The sequence below is a fragment of the Salmo trutta genome, chromosome 4, assembly GCF_901001165.1.
Source record: "Salmo trutta chromosome 4, fSalTru1.1, whole genome shotgun sequence".
Classification (NCBI taxonomy): Eukaryota; Metazoa; Chordata; class Actinopteri; order Salmoniformes; family Salmonidae; genus Salmo; species Salmo trutta.
The window spans coordinates 11,826,904-11,848,987 of record NC_042960.1 but is presented as its reverse complement, the minus strand read 5'-3'; the positions used below and the strand labels follow the sequence as shown (position 1 = coordinate 11,848,987).

The window sequence follows — 22,084 nt, the reverse complement described above, 5'->3', positions numbered from 1 at the left end:
GCGGTTGTGAGGCCGATTGGACGTACTGCCAAATTCTCTAAATCGACGTTGGAGGTGTCTTATAGTAGAGAAATTAACATTAAATTCTCTGGCAACAGCTCTGGTGGACATTCCTGCAGTCAGCATGCCAATTGCATGCTCCCTCAAAACTTGAGACATCTGTGGCATTGTGTTGTGTGAAAATAAATGCAGATTTTAGAGTGGCCTTTTGTTGTCCCCAGTACAAGGTACACCTGTGTAATGATCATGCTGTTTAAGCTTCTTTATATGCCACACCTGTCAGGTGGATGGATTATCTTGGCAAAGGAGAAACGCTCACTAACAGGGATGTAAACAAATGTGTGCACAACATTTGAGAGAAATTAACTTTTTGTGCATATGGAAGATTTCTGGGATCTTATTTCAGCTCATGAAACATGGAACCAACACTTTACATGTTGCTTTTATGTTTTTGATCAGTGTAAGTGCCTGCTACTGCATTGGTTGCACAGGGGCTTATGCACAAGTGTACTGTTATTGCTTGTACTGGTAGAGTGTCATATAAGCATACTACCGTGGCGCTTCTCAATGTAGCCACTTACTGTTGCTGTTGTGCACTGTAATTCACGGCTCTGTGGCGCCAGGCAGATCAGATCTTTAACCCGGCAGATTCAGATGACAGCTTCACCAGGCTGGAGAGAGTGCCAGAAATATTTGTTTTGGTTTCTCTCTTTGGTGTTTATTATTTAGGTTAATGTTATTATGCTATGTTTATAGCCCTGTGTATAGTTGTTATAATAGTCTAATGCTATGGTTATTCATTTGTGTATATATCCTATTTACATAGCATATTTATAACGCTTTAACAACTGTTCACAAGTTGTGCATATTGTTGCCTTGTAAAACCACAACAGTTCAACTGCTATTGTCACGACTTCTGCCAAAGTCGGTCCCTCTCCTTGTTCGGGCGGCGTTCGGCGTTCGACGTCACTGGCCTTCTAGCCATCGCCGATCCACTTTTCATTTTCCATTTGTTTTGTCTTTGTTTTACACACCTGGTTTCAATTCCCCAATTACATGTTAATTATTTAGTGAGTGACCGCATTTCAGCCGTGCGTAATTGGCCGACTCCCACCACGGTAAAGGAAGTGCAGCGGTTTCTAGGGTTTGCCAACTACTACCAGAGGTTTATCCAGGGTTTTGGTCAGGTAGCGGCTCCCATTACCTCACGGCTGAAGGGGGGACCGGTGCTACTGCAGTGGCCGGCTGAGGCGGACAGGGCTTTTGGTCACCTGAAGGCTCTGTTTACCTCGGCTCCCGTGCTGGCTCATTCGGATCCCTCTTTGGCGTTCATAGTGGAGGTGGACGCGTCTGAGGCTGAGATAGGAGCCGTGCTCTCTCAGCGCTCAGGTACGCCACCAAAGCTCTGCCCCTGTGCTTTCTTTTCGAAGAAGCTCAGCCTGGTGGAGCGAAACTATGATGTGGGGGACCGGGAGCTGTTGGCTGTTGTCAAGGCTCTGAAGGCATGGAGACATTGGCTTGAGGGGGCTAAACACCCTCTGGACTGACCACCTCAATCTGGAGTACATCCGGGCGGCGAGGAGACTGAACCCTCGCCAGGCAAGGTGGGCCATGTTCTTTACCCATTTTGTTTTCACCCTGTCCTACAGACCAGGTTCCCAGAACGCTAAGGCAGACGCACTGTCCCGGATGTATGACACAGAGGAGCGGTCCATGGATCACACTCCCATACTTCCGGCCTCTTGCCTGGTGGCACCGGTGGTGTGTGAGCTGGATGCGGACATCGAGCGGGTGTTACGTACAGAGCCCACTTCCCCCCAGTGTCCATCTGGGCGTCTGTACGTTCCGTCTGCTGTCCGCGACCGTTTGATCTATTGGGCTCACATGTCACCCTCCTCTGGTCATCCTGGCATCAGTCGGACGGTGCGCTGTCTTAGTGGGAAGTACTGGAGGTCCACCTTGGCCAAGGACGTGAGGGTTTATGTTTCCTCCTGCTCGGTGTGCGCCCAGTGCAAGGCCCCTAGGCACCTGCCCAGACGGAAGTTACAGCCCTTACCCGTTCCACAACGGCCGTGGTCGCACCTATCGGTGGATTTTCTCACGGATCTTCCTCCCTCACAGGGTAACACCACGATCCTGGTCGTTGTGGATCGGTTCTCTAAGTCCTGCCGTCTCCTTCCTTTGCCCGGTCTCCCTACAGCCCTACAGACTGCGGAGGCCCTGTTTACACATGTCTTCCGGCACTACGGGGTGCCTGAGGATATCGTGTCTGATCGAGGTCCCCAGTTCACGTCAAGGGTCTGGAGGGCGTTCGTGGAACATCTGGGGGTCTCGGTCAGCTTTACCTTAGGTTTTCACCCCGAGAGTAACGGGCAGGTGGAGAGAGTAAATCAGGATCTGGGTAGGTTTCTGCGGTCTTATTGCCAGGACCGACCGGGGGAGTGGGCGGCGTTCATCCCCTGGGCAGAGATGGCCCAAAACACGCTATTCACATCCATTCCTAATTATAACCATGAAGATCACATCCTAATGCTTTAAAAGGCTGGTCATGGCTCCCATCATCATCCCAGACACCATTGAGCCACTCTGATTTACATACCGCCCAAGCAACTGCTTGGCATCCAACCATAAGGTGCTACAGAGGGTAGTGCATACGGCATAGTACATCACCGGGGTCGAGCTCCCAGCCATCCAGGACCTCAGAGGAAACGTCAGAGGAAAGCCCTGCTGAACAGTTAGTCAAATGGCTACCCTGACAATTTGTATTGCCGCAGTAATGATGTCATTACCTAAATGTTTGGCCTATTTATAAACTACTACAAAAACATACAACAAAAAATAATTCTTCATTAAGTCTTGCTGGGGCAAGAGTGCCCAAGTGGACTATCCAATATGTCTCTCTTTGGAGAAGTAATTTAGTCCCATCTCCTCCCCTATGTGGCGTTAAGTTTATTTACCGGAGTGCTGTCCTATTTCTGTTCATTGGATTATATACGAGGATCGAGCACTTTGTTTATCTTATCATACCCTGACTATTTGCATTGACACCTTTTTATTTGCACTGAGTCACTGACTCTCTTGCACCAGCTCTATGTACACTCACTGGACTCTGACACACTACACTGGCACATACTACACTGACACTCCAACACACAAAACACACTTTCACACTCTTCACATATGCTGCTGCTGCTACTCTGTTTATTATCTATCCATCTAGCCTAATCACTTTTACCCCTACCTACATGTACATATTACCTCAACTACCTCATATCCCTGCACATTGACTCAGTACCGGGACTCCTTGTATATAGTCTCGTTGTTGTTGTTTTTTATTTTGTTATCATTCCCTTTTTTCAAAATGTTCTATATTTTTATTCTGCATTGTTGGGAACGGGCTCATAAGTAAGCATTTCACAGTAAAGTCTACACATGTTGTATTCGTCATGTGACAAATAAAATGTTATTTGATTTATGTAAAGGGTTGTTTATTCTACATGGACCTGATACTACATTTGAATGTTATCAAAACACTTAGTTTAGACTATCTTGTTACTTATGATTCTCTGCAATGTTGGGAAGGGCCTGTAAGTAAGCATTTCACAAAAAAATAAAACATTAAATGTTTTGATCTACATACATTTAGCAATTCCCCTTTAAAGAAAAATATGAATTTTCATTGTTGTCAGCAAAATCAATCAATCAATCAAATATATTTATAAAGCCCTTTTTACATCAACAGATGTCACAGAATGCTATACAGATTCACATATGCATTTGGAATAACAGATTTTAGTGTTGAATATTCTTGGGTAGAATGTTGCATTTAGAATTTGTATATAAACCTAAAAAGTATGTTAAATATTGTGTTTGTACTGTGTAGGCTATATGATGTTCACAAATGCCTATATATATTTTCAGAATTCATGCCTATTAATGCAGTTTAACAAGTTCATGCAGATTTTTTGTTGAGACGTGTGGGGTTTTCATGCGGTGTATTTAACACTTGATTATGTTTAATAAACACAAAATGGGACTTTTCATTCTAAGACTTTAATTGAGACTCTTTAGTATACATTATCTGATCTCACCCTATTCTGCATACACCAAACAGCGCTTTATAACCATTATATACTTACTAAATATACCTACACATATCCACACATTAACAAACACCTACTGTACACATAAATAGTCAGGTTTGTCTGATGACTTTTGACTTATCACAGCTGATTCATATTTACCCACAACATCCTATTTATGTCCACCATGATGGGTTTAACAAGAATGAAGTCACTCTGTAACAGTATAGTACTCAAATGTAGTGGGGATGGGTAAACACTCCATGTTGAAAGTGTGTTTATTATCTGTGTGTACGTACCTGAGGGAGTAGTGTTCTATGTAATCTGTATCACCTCTCTCTTCCAGGAGGAGGAGGGTCCAGAGGTGCTGCTGGTGAAGGAGGAGGGGTGTGAAGAGGGTCTGGGGAATCCTGAGGGGACCATGGTCATGGAGGACCACCAGACTACACCTCCTCCTGAACCCACAGAGGAACCAGCTGAGCAGCACAGGACTACACACAGTCTCACTGAGGTGAGCCCACTGTGAACTCAAAATCAAATCAAATGTAATTTGTCACATGCTTCATAAATAAGAGGCATTAGAGAAACAACTCTGAGCAGGAGTGCCTATTAGATAATAATAAATAAATAAGACTATGCAGACAGATGGAAACCTGATCATCGATCAGCACTTCTTCTCTGAGATTCTTTGTGGATAAGCCCAGGTCTTGATTAAATGTGTCTTAAGTCTGTGCATGCCTTTGAATTATCAAACCATTAAAGAGTGACAAGTAATCAAATCAACTAACATGTTTGCAAAGTATCAAATCAACTAACATGTTTGCAAAGTATCAAATCAACTAACATGTCTGCATAGTACTCATAGCAATCCCTCATTGCCCAATCAGAAGATGCTCCATAGCAGGGTGCTCATATCATATTTCTTGATCCAACATCCTCTCACTCTGTACCTCTTACAGTCAGTAGACATGGAGGATGGGAAACCTGATCTGTTGCTGGTCAAAGAGGAGACAGTAGAGGATGGACCAGAGAGCATTGATCTGCTGAGTGGACTAAAGATGGGGAAGCAAGGTAAGGTAGAAATACATATAGCCTACATACAGTAATAGATCTTCAATGGGAGTTGTGATGCACCTGCCTATATTTTTTTCTTAATTTTCTTCATTCATAAAATTAAATCAATACAACTTTAGTACTATCAGGTGAGGGCATTCATAGCGGACCGCTCAGACGAGTTCCAGCTAGCCATTTTTTCAAGTCTGTTCTGAGCTTGAAATATACTGATGATGAATAGGAGATTTGATGTGTCATGTAAAAAAAATAGTACCGTAATTCAAACAGCACGCACATCCTTTTCATTTAGCCACACCCTTTGAGCTATGACGCCTACCAATAACGTCCTTTCTCTTCAGTGTAAACGGAAGTAAACCATGACCAATAACTATTTCCAAGTTAGCGTTGTTCTTTAGACGTTTATTAACACCATGGAATTCAAAATATGATACATTTAACTGCTCAGCATCACATACTTACCCCATGTAGTCTTTAATTTGCGTTGGAGACAGGACTTGGTTGATAGATAGTATATAGGTGACGCTAGCTAGCTGCTAAGGTTAGCTATGGCTAACTGTATGGTTTTCCACACTCAAATAGCCTCCATCATGGAGGTGCTAGCGAATGCAGCCGTGGCAGAGATCTGTAAACTCGTAGACGACGACTATGCAGTGTTTCGTTTGGAAATAACTCAAAGCCAGAAAGAAAATAGGGCATTGCGGAGGAAATTACAGCTACAGGAACTGAAGGTAGCACGGGAGCGTGTCCTCGCCAGTCGTCCCAGTAGTGTCAAGCTTGTCAACCGATACAGAGGAATGGCAAGAGGTACATTTTGCAACAGGCCGATGCTGAGGGGCACCCGGTTCCCTTATGCACATGTGTTCAGACGTGTTACCCAGAATTGGTTTTTGGAAAGTATGCAATAATTCCCCCAGTCCCCTGATTACTTATCTAACCAGGTTCTTCATTGACTGTTTTTCCTATTATTTACTCAATGAAAACAATATGGTGCATGGAACACAATAACATTTATCAATAAAGAGTAGGCCTATATCAAGAACTTATGAGAAGTGTTACATTACATCAGCAGGGGCGAAAATCTGATATCAACTTTGGAGTGGACAATTACATGAAATTTTCTCAAGAGCAATTCCTGAGGGGGACACCAATAGTAGTGCTGTAACACATAGCCTACATTGTAATATGGTAAATGTATATTGAGGAACCAAAGAAATAAGGTGTTTGCCGTACGCCTAACTACCGGTACCCAAAACTACACAACTAATCACAACAGCAATATCATTGCCTTTAACAAATCTTAGTTCAGTCACCAGTTTAAGTTGAGAGTGGGGGTATCCATGGCATTTTCCAATTATGTTCCTATTTTACAAGTAAAAAAAAATTGAGAACCTTTCATAATGTTGCCAAACAAAGACTCAACAAACTTACCTGAGACTCCCTGTCTCTGCCAGTCTGTCCCTGCATATCTGTCCCCAACTCTGCTGTCTGTGTGCCATCTGTTGCCTGCTCTGCCTAATGACATCATTGTGAAACATTTCCATTAGAATTTCATTTCTTTCTTATGAACATTTTATCAACTAGTCTTTGAGATATTAGGCTATTAGGGTTCTTACTTTGCGTTTTGGTGTACTGAAAAATACTCTGATGTCCGTCTTTTATTTTTCTGCCATTTTTCTACCTGGCTGGCTGGCTACACACACACACAGTGTGTAGGTTATTTACAGTAGGAGATGGGCTTCTATCATCTTATCTTTTATCATTCTATTTGGGCTTCGATCTAAAAGGTAGCTAGCAAATGTGAAACGGATTAAAATGACAAGAGTTGACAGCTGTATGAGTTCACCATTTACACAACATATGCTGCAACCTTTTGTAATTTTAATAGTTTGTTTCATATTGGCTGGCTTCCAACAATAGCTGAATTTGCAAAGCTAGTGAGCACCAATTCCGTTTCAGTGGTGTTTGCTATAATCTTTGCTACCCGGGTTAAATAAAGGGTGAAATAAAATAAATAAATAAAAGTTCCCTTGCGACAATTTAGCAATTTAGCAACGAGACCCTAAATATATTTAAGACAATGGTAGAATAGAGTGTAGTTCTGTACAGTTTGGACTCCAGTTTATCTCTAACCTTATCACAGGGACTTTGAAGCACTAACTTACATCATCTGCATGCTGATCTTGGAATAAATTGACGATAGCAAAGATTCCATCTTTGACGAGGCCACATAAATGGAATAGCTAGCTTAATTGTTAATATTTGCGCGCTAGCTCTGCATATTCAGCTAGTGTGTGTGCGCGATTGACTGGATTAACCTCACGTCAGTTCCGTTCATTGAGTGCCTTTCAGACAGTAGACACGACCCCTCTGTTACCTTGCCAACTAAGGAACTGGCAGTGGATCAAACCATTGTGAGGCAAAGGGTGGGGGGGTCACAATCTTTTGAAACTTAAAAACACGCTATTAAGTGTCTATAATCAGCACAATTGCTTTCATTGCGTATTATTAATATTATTTAAATTACATAGTTATGTTTCAGTGATATATTGGGGGGGACAAATCATATTTTTCCCAGGATGGGGGGGGTCGTGTCCCCCCCGGGATTTCCGCCCCTGTACATCAGCTATATAGTGTTGAGGATTGAAAGTAGCTAACCAAACCACTTCCTTTGCCCCAATCACACTCTCAGGTGAAGGACATCTCACTGGAGGCCACAGGAGTTTTGTGAAGCCAGTGAGAGATGACCTACCAATCACTGTTGATGAGGGGAGTGGAACCTCAACCCAGCACATTATTGTGATAGAGGTTTGTGTAATAGTGTTGAATTGAAAATGTAAATCAAATGTGGCCGTTTATTTCAGAATGGCTCCCCTCAGCTATTCACTTGCTTACATGTACATCCTCATATATCTGCCATAAGCAGGCACGTACACAGATAGGGCTCCACCTGTGCAGAGCCCTTCCAGTCTCCAAAGTCTCCTTTTGGGTGGTGGTATAATTTCCTCCAAAACTTTTTTTGTTTGTATACTTTTTTGTCATTGTTGTTCAGTACGCACTGATCGCAAGTTGTTGTCAAGCTTGCCACCCCCCACCCTGTTGGTTGCTCCTGTTGATCTGCCCTGTACGGAGCTTGCGCACGCCCGGTTATGCCTATTTCCCAGTCTGCCCTGTACGGAGATTGCTACTAAATAGCAACAGTGCTGCCACAGCAGCATAACATTTTATTAACACTTGATAACACATGATTTAGCCTACATCATCGTCAATATTTGGTCTGGTTGGCTGATACAAGCAGCAGAGAGAGGCAAAAATACAGAGGTAAACCACAATCAGTAAAAGAAAGATTTACATCAATCATCAACACCAATGATCAGCCTATAGCCCAACTTCTTTTCCCAATGCCAATCATGTCTTCAGGAGTCACTGTAACTAGCTTGCTTACAATTTGTGATGATGAGTGAGTGAGTTGTTGCAGAAATAAATAGGCCTATGCTCGTTATTTATTTTCGCTACTGAGGAATTTTGGGGGGTCTCTGCATGTCCCTGCCCATAGGAGAGCTTGTGAGACTTACCTATGACATTTTTATCTAATTCAGCTCATGTACCGATAATAACCTCTTTCCTCTTGTGTCAGTCTGCAGATATAGAGGCTGCAGGTCCTGGAGTCAAGCAGGAGAGGTCTGAAGGAGAGGAGGATTCACGACACAGCAGCGACATCCAGACTGGAGATGTAGTCACGAGGGACCCCACCACCACCCCAGCGCAGCCCAGGGACATCAGTAGAACGCCGAACGCCATCCTCAAGTCTGAGACAGAGACTTTAATGAGGCTGGGGAGACTAGGCTGTCCTCCTACTCCCCGCTCTGAGTATTTAATTTACGGTAACCCGAGCCAGAGGACAGTTCTGTCCCATCGGGACTCAGGTGATGCGTTACAGACTGGCAATGATCCGTCCTGTTCATACGCTACAGACACAGAGATGATACCTGGTGACATGCCTGTGGTATTAGATGCACAGGCTAATCCAATAAGAGGGGACTGGAACCAGTACAACAGTAGTGTATACTCTGAAGGGTTCCTAGATAAGAAAGGGGAGGGTCTGGTCGTAGATGAGGTGACTGTGACAAAGGAGGGCGACGCTCCTCTGACATGGAATGAAGACGAGACTCACTTAGGAGGACAGTCGCAGGGCAACACTAGTGACTTCTTAGACTACAGGGAAAGCTTAGAGCCAAATCCAAATATCGCAGCCCACTCCCCTTTACACACGCTCAGGGATCGCGACCCAGTGTCCACGTCGATGGCACCTTCCGATTCTCACGGCCGTATCCTTTTTGATCAGGTATTGAACTCAAACGACAAGACTAGAGTCCAGGCTCGGGAAGTGGGAGCCACATCTGGCGGTAGTAAAGAGAAACGGTTCTTCTGCATGTTCTGTAACAAAGGCTTCAACTGCCCCCAGAAGGTGGAGATCCACCAGAGGGTCCACATAGGGGTGAAACCCTTCAGCTGTAGCCAGTGTCAAATGCGCTTCTCCCAGGCTTGGAACCTGAAGATCCACCAGAGGGTCCACACAGGGGAGAAACCCTACAGCTGTAGCCAGTGTCACATGCGCTTTGCCCAGACTTGCAACCTGAAGAGGCACCAGAGGGTCCACACAGGGGAGAAACCCTACAGCTGTCCCCAGTGTGAGAAGAGGTTCTCCCACCAGCACCAGCTGAAGATGCACCTGAAGGTCCACACGGGAGAGAGGGCCCAGTATTACCCTCAGACTAGCAGTAACGAGTCATGACCTCAGTTTAATTCTACGTGACTCACGGTAACTAGGCTACTCCAAAACTGCGCTCTAAATGAATGGCGCTGATGGGCGTTAGAAGCCTGCCAAACTTGCTAACAGCATCAATTCACTAATAGCCTGATACTCAGCGCTCTAGTTAAAATGATAAAGTGTTGCATTCTGAAAATGCAGGTGTATTGACCATGGCATTCAATTTCAAGTTCCACATTTTTGTATTTAAATAAACTCACTGCTAAACTCAGCAAAAAAAGAAACGTCCATTTTTCAGGACCCTGTCTTTCAAAGATAATTCGTAAAAATCCAAATAACTTCACAGATCTTCATTGTAAAGGGTTTAAACACTATTTCCCATGCTTGTTCAATGAACCATAAACAATTAATGAACATGCACCTATGGAACGGTCATTAAGACACTAACAGCTTACAGACGGTAGGCAATTAAGGTCACAGTTATGAAAACTTAAGACACTAAAGAGGCCTTTCTACTGACTATGAAAAACACCAAAAGAAAGATGCCCAGGGTCCCTGCTCATCTGCGTGAACGTGCTTTAGGCATGCTGCAAGGAGGCATGAGGACTGCAGATGTGGCCAGGGCAATAAATTGCAATGTCCGTACTGCGAGACACCTAAGACAGCGCTACACGGAGACTGGACGGACAGTTGATCATCCTCGAAGTGGCAGACCACATGTAACAACACCTGCACAGGATCCGTACATCCGAACATCACACCTGCAGGACAGGTACAGGATGGCAACAACAACTGCCCGAGTTACACCAGGAACGCACAATCCCTCCATTAGTGCTCAGACTGTCTGCAATAGGCCGAGAGAGGCTGGACTGATGGCTTGTAGGCCTGTTGTAAGGCAGGTCCTCACCAGACATCACCAGCAACAACTTAGCCTATGGGCACAAACCCACAGTCGTTGGACCAGACAGGACTAGCAAAAAGTGCTCTTCACTGACGAATCACGGTTTTGTTTCACCAGGAGTGATGGTCGGATTCGCGTTTATCGTCGAAGGAATGAGCGTTACACCGAGGCCTGTACTCTGGAGGGTGATCGACTTGGAGGTGGAGGGTCCATCATGGTCTGGGGCAGTGTGTCACAGCATCATCGGACTGAGCTTGTTGTCATTGCAGGAAATCTCAACGCTGTGCGTTACAGGGAAGACATCCTCCTCCCTCATGTGGTACCCTTCCTGCAGGCTCATCCTGACATGACCCTCCAGCATGACAATGCCACCAGCCATACTGCTCGTTCTGTGCGTGATTTCCTGCAAGACAGGAATGTCAGTGTTCTGTCATGGCCAGCGAAGAGCCCGGATCTCAATCCCATTGAGCACATCTGGGACTTGTTGGATCGGAGGGTGAGGGCTAGGGCCATTCCCCCCTGAAATGTCCGGAAACTTGCAGGTGCCTTGGTGGAAGAGTGGGGTAACATCTCACAGCAAGAACGGGCAAATCTGGTGCAGTCCATGAAGAGGAGGAGCACTGCAGTAATTAATGCAGCTGGTGGCCACACCAGATACTGACTGTTACTTTTGATTTTGACCCTCCCCCCTTTGTTCAGGGACACATTATTCAATTTCTGTTAGTCACATGTCTGTGGAACTTGTTCAGTTTATGTCTCAGTTGTTGAATCTTGTAATGTTCATACAAATATTTACACATGTTAAGTTTGCTGAAAATAAACGCAGTTGACAATGAGAGGATGTTTCTTTTTTTGCTAAGTTTATTATCCGAAACGTCTCATCCATCCTCCAAACCACACTCTCTCTGGGCTCCGAGTGAGTGAGTGGGAGAGGAGAGTAAAATGCATTGTGATTGCAACATTTCAAATTGCAGGAAAATGACTGTTTTGAAAGCAAATAGGCCTACTGTTGTGACTGTTGGAGAGAGGATGGTCTCAGCTTTCTGTAGTTATTACATTTATTTCTCAACTCTCCATATGGACCGCTGAAGCACTGTTTTTTAACCAAAGTGTCTGGTAGGCTATGGCTTTGAGATATAGCTTATACCGAACGGTGCGCAGGATGTGCACATCTGCCATGTGCAGTGATTGTATAGGGCTATAGACATCATTGGGTATACTGAAAATGTTTAAGACATTACATGAACTGTTACCTAACTACATTAACTGTCAGATTAATCAATTACACAGCTAACTAGCAGCATATTATATTTATCAATCTAGCTAATGCATAATAGGGGGAATTCTGACCCGAGTTAAGCTTGTGTAAATGGGTGTAATTCCCTTAAGTATGATAATAGCATCTAGATCTATTTGACCTAATAATCGCTGGAGACAAATGTGAAACCAGTCATATGGCGGTACTGAAACATTTCTACATATCAACTTTACCGCAGAAAAGTTTATGAAATGTTCCATTATGCAGAATTTAAATTGTCCAGCTTTTTAACTTTCAGAGATGGGCACTCTCTAATGTCTGCCTCCTTGACCTTCTGTTTCCTATTTCTATCATGTTAAATATTAGCCACTATCAGTATCGACCGTCAGTAGGCCTAATAACCACATATATTCAACTGCCAATTTACTGTTAGTTCCCTTCAATTGGTATAGCCTACATAGTCATTACATCGTTTCGTTTACCTTCATTTGCTTCCTCAGTAAACACCGTCACGGCCGTGTGCATATTGCTGAGGATCATTAGTAACTGTTGATAATGTAAAAAAAAATGTTGGCTGATTAAGGTAATTAAAGCACTTTTCATGTGGTAAGGCTCTCCAATCAATTATTTTTCACGAGTGCCTAGGGTTCATGAAAACACAGCCTACCTCAAAATACCTGTGTCCTTATTCAAAATGTTAATTGAAGGCCTATGTCCTCATAGTTTGGGGGGATGAAAATGAGACCCAAGCTATAAGCTTCTGTAGCGCCGAACCTACCAAGTTGATTTAAGCTCTATAGAATGTTTTAATTATATGCCCGGGCTTTTCTAATTTTAACAGTTTATAGCATGTTAAATATTATCGGGAGCCTCTGTCAGTAATACCCACATTAATTTATAACTGTCACTTTAGTGTTAGTTTCTTTCAATTTGTAGTCTACATTTCACATTGTTCCATTGCCATTCTATTTACATTTCTTTCCTCTGTCACATCCTTGTAAGTTGTTCCAGAGAGTCACTAGCAATAGTGGATCATATTAGGCTAACATTGTGCAATAATTTGGGACATGTAGCCTATTTGAATCTTTATGGAACTCAGACCACACGTAGCAGTTTAAACCTGGAGCCTGGTGCACGGTTCATGATTACTGGACCAGTCATTAGGCTACAATTCCATGATTAGTGAGGGATAACGTATTTATAGGAATATTGTTGAACCCTGTTACGAATCCCTTTGGCCCTGCAGTCTAGGGAGGATGGAAACGAGACCCGTAACATAACTCATGCAAATCATAATAGTGAAAAGAAACAGTGAGAACTAATAACCACAGACAACTTAAATTTACCGTCAAACACTAATGGTTTACTGTTTAAACACACAGTAATGGGGTGTGGGAAAAGTGGCTGAGCTGGACCCAAGGAAAGAAACAAATCCAAAAACACCCCTAAGTTAGTCTACCTGCTTCAACAACCGCCAGCTAACTAACCAAAAATACAGTGGGTGGTCCGCCCAGTTCTAACTAGTGTATTTAGACACAGTTTGCCTACGTGTAATGTAGGCCCATGGGCGACTTGTCTTGTTACCCCCTTTTCCCACCATAAAACAAACAGTCAACACTTTAACAAAACAATACTCACAGGTACCGGACAAATGTGACATGTAAGTGCAAAACACAGACAAAACACAGACAGACAGACAGACAGACAGACAGACAGACAGACAGACAGACAGACAGACAGACAGACAGACAGACAGACAGACAGACAGACAGACAGACAGACAGACAGACAGACAGACAGACAGACAGACAGACAGACCAGACAGAGAGAGAGAGAGAGAGAGAGAGATTGAATGACAGCGAGATTGAAACACAGAGAGATCGAGCTCCAGAGATAACAACTGACCTGGGGGTTTTAAACCAAGGGAAAGGGATGTGATAGGGTAATGGAAAAGGAGCAGGTGTTTTCTGATTGATGACTGATTGGGGAATGATGATTGTCACCTGTGAGGGGAGAAGGAGAGAAAAGAAATACACACTCAGGATACCTGTATCCGTAACAAACCCCTATTGTACAATTTTCTCACCTTCCAATATCTCATTGATTTAACTTGAATATGGCAACTTTCAGGATGAATCCAACCACTGCATTTTTGATTCATTAATATTTTGTGTGTAAAGGCCCTCCAAACCAGTTTTTTTGTGATTTCATAAAAACTTTCCTTACCCTAAATAATCTACAAGATCAGAGTTGCCAATTGCCCATCCCTGGCCTACTGAATATACTTACACATACCCACACAAATGGTATACACTCCATGTTTAAAATGTGTTTGTTATCTGTGTTATGCATGTGTACACTCGTGGCCAAAAGTTTTGAGAATGACACAAATATTAATTTCCACAAAGTTTGATGCTTCAGTGTCTTTAGATATTTCTGTCAGATGTTACTATGGAATACTGAAGTATAATTACAAGCATTTCATAACTGTCAAAGGCTTTTATTGACAATTACATGAAGTTGATGCAAAGAGTCAATATTTGCAGTGTTGACCCTTCTTTTTCAAGACCTCTGCAATCCGCCCTGGCATGCTGTCAATTAACTTCTGGGCCACATCCTGACTGATGGCAGCCCATTCTTGCATGATCAATGCTTGGAGTTTGTCAGAATTTGTGGGTTTTTGTTTGTCCACCTACCTCTTGAGGATTGACCACAAGTTCTCAATGGGATTAAGGTCTGGGGAGTTTCCTGGCCATGGACCCAAAATATCGATGTTTTGTTCACGAGCCACTTAGTTATCACTTTTGCCTTATGGCAAGGTGCTCCATCATGCTGGAAAAGGCATTGTTCGTCACCAAACTGTCCCTGGATGGTTGGGAGAAGTTACTCTCGGAAGATACCATTCTTTATTCATGGCTGTGTTCTTAGGCAAAATTGTGAGTGAGCCCACTCCCTTGGCTGAGAAGCAACCCCACACATGAATGGTCTCAGGATGCTTTACTGTTGGCATGACACAGGACTGATGGTAGCGCTCACCTTGTCTTCTCCGGACAAGCTTTTTTCCGGATGCCCCAAACAATCAGAAAGGGGATTCATCAGAGAAAATGACTTTACCCCAGTCCTCAGTAGTCCAATCCCTTTACCTTTTGCAGAATATCAGTCTGTCCCTGATGTTTTTCCTGGAGAGAAGTGGCTTCTTTGCTGCCATTCTTGACACCAGGCCATCCTCCAAAAGTCTTTGCCTCACTGTGCGTGCAGATGCACTCACACCTGCCTGCTGCTATTCCTGAGCAAGCGCTGTACTGGTGGTGCCCCGATCCCGCAGCTGAATCAACTTTAGGAGATGGTCCTGGCGCTTGCTGGACATTCTTTGGCGCCCTGAAGCCTTCTTCACAACAATTGAACTGCTCTCCTTGAAGTTCTTGATGATCCGATAAATGGTTGATTTAGGTGCAATCTTACTGGCAGGAATATCCTTGCCTGTGAAGCCCTTTTTGTGCAAAGCAATGATGATGGCACATGTTTCCTTGCAGGTAACCATGGTTGACAGAGGAAGAACAATGATTCCAAGCACCACCCTCCTTTTGAAGCTTCCAGTCTGTTATTCAAACTCAATCAGCATGACAGAGTGATCTCCAGCCTTGTCCTCGTCAACACTCACACCTGTGTTAACGAGAGAATCACTGACATGATGTCAGCTGGTCCTTTTGTGGCAGGGCTGAAATGCAGTAGAAATGTTTTTGGGGGATTCAGTTCATTTGCATGGCAAAGAGGGACTTTGGAGTATATGCAAATTGCCATCATTCAAACTGAGGCAGCAGACTTTGTGAAAAGTAATATTTGTGTCATTCTCAAACCTTTCGGCAACGACTGTACATGCCTGAGAGAGTGTATCTCTGTGCAATCTGTATCACTCTTCCAGGAGGAAGAGGTGGTGCTGCTGGTGAAGGAAGAGGGGTGAAATGCTTACTTACGGGTCCTTGTTCAACAATGTAGTGGTAAAGATTTTAAAAAATGTAATGAAACATTGAAATAGTGACACGAGGTATACTACACAGTGAATAACAATAACGATTAAAAATAACATAGCTATATACAGGGCGTACCGTGTCAATGTGCCTATGTACATATAGGTAGGGTTAAATTGATTAGGCAAGAGCCTAATTAATAAACAGTAGCAGCAGCGGGTAACGTTAGCCATTCGATTAGCTATTTAACAGACTTGTTTAGCAGTCTTATGGTTTGCGGGTAGAAGCTGTTAAGGCTCCTGTTTAGAGCTGAGCAATATATCGACTTAATTCGAAGTTTTTATGAGCATTTATGTACGCTTGTTCTCATGTTGTATGTTTGGTCTCGTCGCCTTCGCTCCTCTGTGCTGTGTGCACCGTCCCATTTAGCCTACACCAGAGATTTGTATATAATGACGAGATGCACGTCTCCGTCCTAATAATGGGAGTCGTCCCAAAGGCCGCTAGGCAGTCGATAAACCCCAAAATAAGCCCATAGAAACACATTGGCCTTATTTTGGACAGATTTTAGCAAGAGTGAAATCTCTCGCTTCGCCTGTTCCTCTTTGGTTTACACGCACACCAAACTTCTTCCCTGCCTTTCACTTAACAAAGTTGAGAGATCACATCTTTCTCTCTGACAAGCGATTTCAACTCCCTATTTGCATTTGTTTGGTCGACCAGAATCGGTCATATGAACACCAAAACACATTGAGACATTATTTTACTGTAATAGAGGAGAAGTTAACTTTTCAATACGACACCCTTTTTATGTCTCAACTACACTAATTGCGCACAGAGCAGACACTACTAAAACGAGAGTATCAATGAACATTGATTCTGGGAAATGAATGTTGAGTTTGTGGCGCGCGGCATTGGGGTACCGCTAACAATATTTTAGCGGGAGACCGTTATAGTACCTGTCTAGTCTGTTTTATAAATGTGCAATAAGCATAAAACACAATTATATAAGGAATTGGCAACTGTTCTCATATAAGGAATTTTCAACTGTTCTAATTCACCTTTCTGCAGGACAAATGCCTAAACACACTGGAGTTGCTTACCAAGACGACATGAAATATTCCTGAGTGGCCAAGTTACAGTTTTGATTTAAATCAGCTTGAAAATACTTGACAATGGCTATATAGCAATGATCAACAACCAACTTGACAGAGCTTGAAGAATTTAAAAAACAATAATGAGCAAATATTGTACAATCCAGGTGTGCAAAGTTCTTAGAGACTTACCCAAAAACTCACAGCTGTAAACGCTGCCAAAGGTGATTCTACAATGTATTGACTCAGGGGGTTGAATACTTATCTAATCAAGATATATTATTGTTTATTTTCCATTTATAATAAAACACTAGCATTTTTATTCCACTTTGACCGAGTATTTTGTGTAGATCGTTGACAAATAATGATAATTAAATCCATTTTAATCCCACTTTGTAACACATCATAATGTGTAAAAAGTCAAGGGGTGTGAATACTTTCTGAATGAAGGTTGGGTTTTGATTTGACAATGTCCATTTGCTCACTAACATGGGGTGAACATCTGCAGTGGCTGCGCTCTATCCAATAGCATAGACAGTCCTGCCCATCAGCTCCTTAGTTAGATGTAAAATTGTGCAACTAAAACACCCTCGGCATGAACGTCAAAATGAATTAAAGATTTTTTTTATGTTAGTTAGATTCATATTGGGGATTTTGAGGACGTGAAATAGGATCCTGCGTCTACAGTGTTTCATGGGGGCTAATTATTAACCAAATGCGGAATCGGTGAGGAAACACACCTCTAAGACTGAAATTGTGTTTTTCTAATGAGCAACAGAAAAACACACGTGCCAATCAGCTTGTTCAGTGGCTTTATAAATACCGCTGATGTTGGGTGTTAATATTTACCTTACTGAGGTGATGTAGATGGAATAAAGTAATTATATTATTTTCTACTCTATTCTTGTTAACACACTGTTCTTTCTAAACAGGTCTGCTCTCAGCTTGAAAGATACTGATCATGAATATGAGATTTGATGTGTCATGTAATAAGCAGTAACGTAATTCAAACAGCGCGCATACCTTTGATTTAAAGACGCCATTTTGAGCCATGACGCCAACCAATTAGATCCGTTCTCTTCAGTGTAAACGGAAGTGAACATTGACTAAGAACAATTTCGTACCTTAGTGTTTCTATTGTTGTTATTTAGACGTTTATTAACACCCTGGAACTCAGAATATGACTAATTTAACTGCATAGCCTCACATACTTACACCCAGGTAGTATTTAATTCGCGTTAGAGACAGAACTTGGTTGGTAGATAGTAATGCTAGTTAGCTGCTAACAATGGCTAAATGTATGGTTTTTCACACTCAAATAGCCTCCATTATGGAGGTGCTAGCGAATGCAGCCGTGGCAGAGATCTGTAAACTCGTCGACGACGACTATGCAGTGTTTCGTTTGGAAATAACTCAAAGCCAGAAAGAAAACAGGGCATTGCAGAGGAAACTACAGCTACTTGAACTGAAGGTGGCACGGGAGCGCGCAGAGAGGACAACTCGAGAGCGCGCCCTAGCTAGTCGTCCCAGTAGTGTCAAAATCCTCGACCGATACAGAGGCATGGCAAGAGGTACATTTTGATTTTGCAGAAGGCCGAGGCTGTGGGGCCTGTCGCCCCGTTCCCCTCTGTGCTTGTGTTCAGATGTGTTACCCAGAATTGGTTCTTGGTCAGTTTTTGGATAGTATGCAATACTTCCCCATCTTGCATAATTATTTTATTTTACCGGGCAGGTCAATTAAGATCAAATTCTTCTTGCACAAAAACACAATACTATATTCTAATCAGATTCTTGATTCACTGAATTTCCTATTGTCATACTAAATTTAAATAATCTGATGCATGGAACATAATCAATCCATCAATAAATAGTATATCAAGATGTTATGATAAGTGTTACCTTAGATCCTCCTTGCCAATTGTAGATATTGTCAATAGTGTAGAATATAGCATTAAGCATGGACAGTACCCAATTTAACTACCTCTTTTCCCCCAATCACTGTCTTAGGTGAAGGACATCTCACTGGAGGCCACAGGAGCTTTGTGAAGCCAGTAGGACACAACGTGTGGAGAGATGACCAACCAATAGCTATAGATGAGGGGAGTGGAACCTCAACCCAGCATGTTATCGTGAAAGCGGTTAGTGTAACATAAAAAATTACAATAAATCAAATGTGGCCATTTATTTCAAAGGCTACCCTCAGCTATTCATTTGCTTACATGTACATTCTGATTTATCTGCCGCAGGTGAGCTTGTGAGACTTCCCTATGACATTGTTATCCAATTCTACTCATGTACCGGTAATAATCTCCTCTCTTCTTGTGTCAGTCTGCAGATGCAGAGGCTGCAGGTCCTGGGTTCAAGCTGGAAAGGTATGAAGGAAAGGAGGACCCACCGCACAGCAAAGACATCCAGACTGGAGTGCCTGCTGTAGCCACGGAGGACCCCACCCTCACCCCAGCACTGCCCAGGGCCCAATGCAGCATCACGGAGGTCAGTGGAACGCTGAACACCGTCCTCAAGTCAGAGACAGACACTGAGTCTTTAACGGTGCTGGAGCGACTGAGCTGTCCTCCTGCTCCCCGCTCAGAGTATTTAGTGTACGGGAGCCCGAGGACGGTTCTATTCCATCAGGACTCAGGTGATGCGTTAGAGACTGGCAATGATCCGTCCTGTTCATACGCTACAGACACAGAGATGATACCTGGTGACATGCCTGTGGGCTTAGATACACAGACTAATCCAATGAGAGGGGACTGGAACCGGTACAGTAGTAGTGTATATTCTGAAGGGTGCCTAGATAAGAAAGGGGAGGGTCTGGTCATAGATGAGGTGACTGTGAAAGTGGAGGGTGATGCTCTTCTGACATGGAATGCAGACGAGACTCACTTAGGAGAAGGACACTCTCAGGAAAACAAGAGTGACTTCTTAGACTACAGGGAAAGCTTAGAGCCAAATCCAAATATCGCAACCCACTCCCCTTTACACACGCTCAAGGATCGCGACCCAGCGTCCACGTCGATGGCACCTTCCGATTCACACAACCGTGCCCTATTCGATCAGGTATTAAACTCAAACGACAGGGCTAGAGCCCAGGGAGGGGGAGCAACATCAAGCGGTAATAAGGAGAAACGGTTCTTCTGCATGTTCTGTAACAAAGGCTTCAACTGCCCTCAGAAGGTGGAGATCCACCAGAGGGTCCACATAGGGGTGAAACCCTTCAGCTGTACCCAGTGTCACATGCGCTTCTCCCTGGCTTGGAACCTGAAGATCCACCAGAGGGTCCACACAGGGGAGAAACCTTACAGCTGTACCCAGTGTCACATGCGCTTCTCCCACTCATCCAGCCTGAAGAGGCACCAGAGGATCCACACAGGGAAGAAACAATTCAGCTGCCCCTAGTGTGGGAAGACGTTCTCCCACCAGAACCAGCTGATGATGCACTTGAAGTTTCACACGTGAGAAAGGTCGTTTGCCTGTACGCACTGCGGGAAGAGGTTTCTCAGAGGAGCTACCTCAGGATACATAAGCAGAAAAAACATTTGACTCTATAACATAGAAAGTAACCATTCCCCTTGATAGCTTCTGTCATTTAGATCAAACCTTGCATTAAAGACAAAGATACATTTTCATTTGGAATAACAAGAGTAACAGATTTCAGTGTTGAATATTCCTGTGTAGAATATTGTATTGAGACAGTGGCCTTGTCCGAATACCCATACTAGCGTACGACATACTTAAACTGCATACTAATTTCGGCATTGGATCTAGTAGAATTCACTCACCTTTTCCCACTCACGTGTTTGACAACAGCTGATCATCAGATAAATTAATGCTCTGTACCAAAAAGAACGAATGGCGGGAGTCTACGTAATCACACAATAGATGATGCATTTGGTGTACTATTTTCAACATTTCATATATTATAGAATTGTATTTTTTGGCATACTATTTAGTACGCTACTATGGGTATTCGGACACGGCCCATCTGTGATATAAGCCTAAAAAGTCTGTTACATATCATGTTTGTACTGTGTTGGCTATATGATGTTCACAAATGCCTGTTTCATTACTTCCATTCAACTACTTCATTTTTTTCCCAAGACACTTTTCAATTAGAAAAATAATGCAGTTTGTCAAGTTCATGCAGATTTTGGTCTAGAATGGAGATGACAAGCGCCTGGATTAGGATCTGCGCAGCTTCCTGTCTGAGGAAGGGTCGTACTCTACGGCTGGAGTGAGTCACTGCTTTGATTTTTGCTGAAAATGACACGGTGTTGTCCAGGGTCACCCCAAGGTTCTTTGCACTCTGGGAGGGGGACACAGTGGAGATGTCAACCGTGATGGAGAGGTCTTGGAGCGGGCAGGCTTTCCACGGCAGGAAGAGCAGCAACATCTTGTTGAGCCAATATCCAAGTTGAGATTTCTGCCAGACACACACAGATGCGTGTGTATGTGTGGTTTACATATATGGTATATTTAACTCTCGTTTATGTTTAATAAACATAAAATGGGACTTTTCATTCTAAGACTTTCATTGAGACTCTTTAGTATACATCACTTCTGATCTCATCCTATTCTGCATACACATGACAGCGCTTTATACCTATATACTGTACACACGAAATACAGTGCATTTGGAAAGTATTCAGACCTCTGACTTTTTTCATATTTTGTTACGTTACAGCCTTATTCTAAAATGGATGAAATTGTTTTTTTCCCCCCTCAATCTACACACAAAACCCCATGATGACAAAGCAAAAACAGGTTTTTAGAAATTTTTGCAAAAGTATAAAAAATTAAAAACAGGAAATAACACATTTACATAAGTATTCAGACACTTTACTCAGTAGTTTGTTGAAGCACTTTTGGCAGGATGCGCCTGAGCTCAATTTCAAGTCTCATTGCAAAGGGTCTGAATACTTATGTAATTAAGGTA

General features: G+C 43.1%; 2 protein-coding genes across 2 annotated transcripts; both read left to right on the top strand.

Annotated features, from left to right (window-relative positions):
* The first annotated feature begins 5,506 nt into the window (after window positions 1–5,506).
* Window positions 5,507–16,044, top strand: LOC115191589 (zinc finger and BTB domain-containing protein 18-like). Its single transcript, XM_029749376.1, has 4 exons — window positions 5,507–5,960; window positions 7,846–7,961; window positions 8,791–9,807; window positions 16,006–16,044. Exons 1-4 carry the CDS (start codon window positions 5,702–5,704, stop codon window positions 16,042–16,044), a joined length of 1,431 nt encoding a protein of 476 aa, XP_029605236.1. The 5' UTR covers window positions 5,507–5,701.
* A 3,213-nt stretch (window positions 16,045–19,257) lies between these two features.
* LOC115191376 (zinc finger protein 544-like) lies at window positions 19,258–21,671 on the top strand. The gene is made up of 2 exons (XM_029749254.1): window positions 19,258–19,283; window positions 19,474–21,671. Exon 2 carries the CDS (start codon window positions 19,843–19,845, stop codon window positions 20,545–20,547), a length of 705 nt encoding a protein of 234 aa, XP_029605114.1. The 5' UTR covers window positions 19,258–19,283; window positions 19,474–19,842; the 3' UTR covers window positions 20,548–21,671.
* Window positions 21,672–22,084: the final 413 nt, after the last annotated feature.

What these genes read in the sequence shown, in the direction of transcription:
- LOC115191589 (XM_029749376.1), top strand. Translation starts at nt 5,702, where the DNA reads ATGGCTAACTGTATGGTTTTCCACACTCAAATAGCCTCCATCATGGAG. An exon ending in AGCACATTATTGTGATAGAG is followed by an intron (nt 7,962 to 8,790) that starts GTTTGTGTAATA and finishes CTCTTGTGTCAG; the next exon opens with TCTGCAGATATAGAGGCTGC. An exon ending in ACCTGAAGAGGCACCAGAGG is followed by an intron (nt 9,808 to 16,005) that starts GTCCACACAGGG and finishes TCACTCTTCCAG; the next exon opens with GAGGAAGAGGTGGTGCTGCT.
- LOC115191376 (XM_029749254.1), top strand. Translation starts at nt 19,843, where the DNA reads ATGATACCTGGTGACATGCCTGTGGGCTTAGATACACAGACTAATCCA.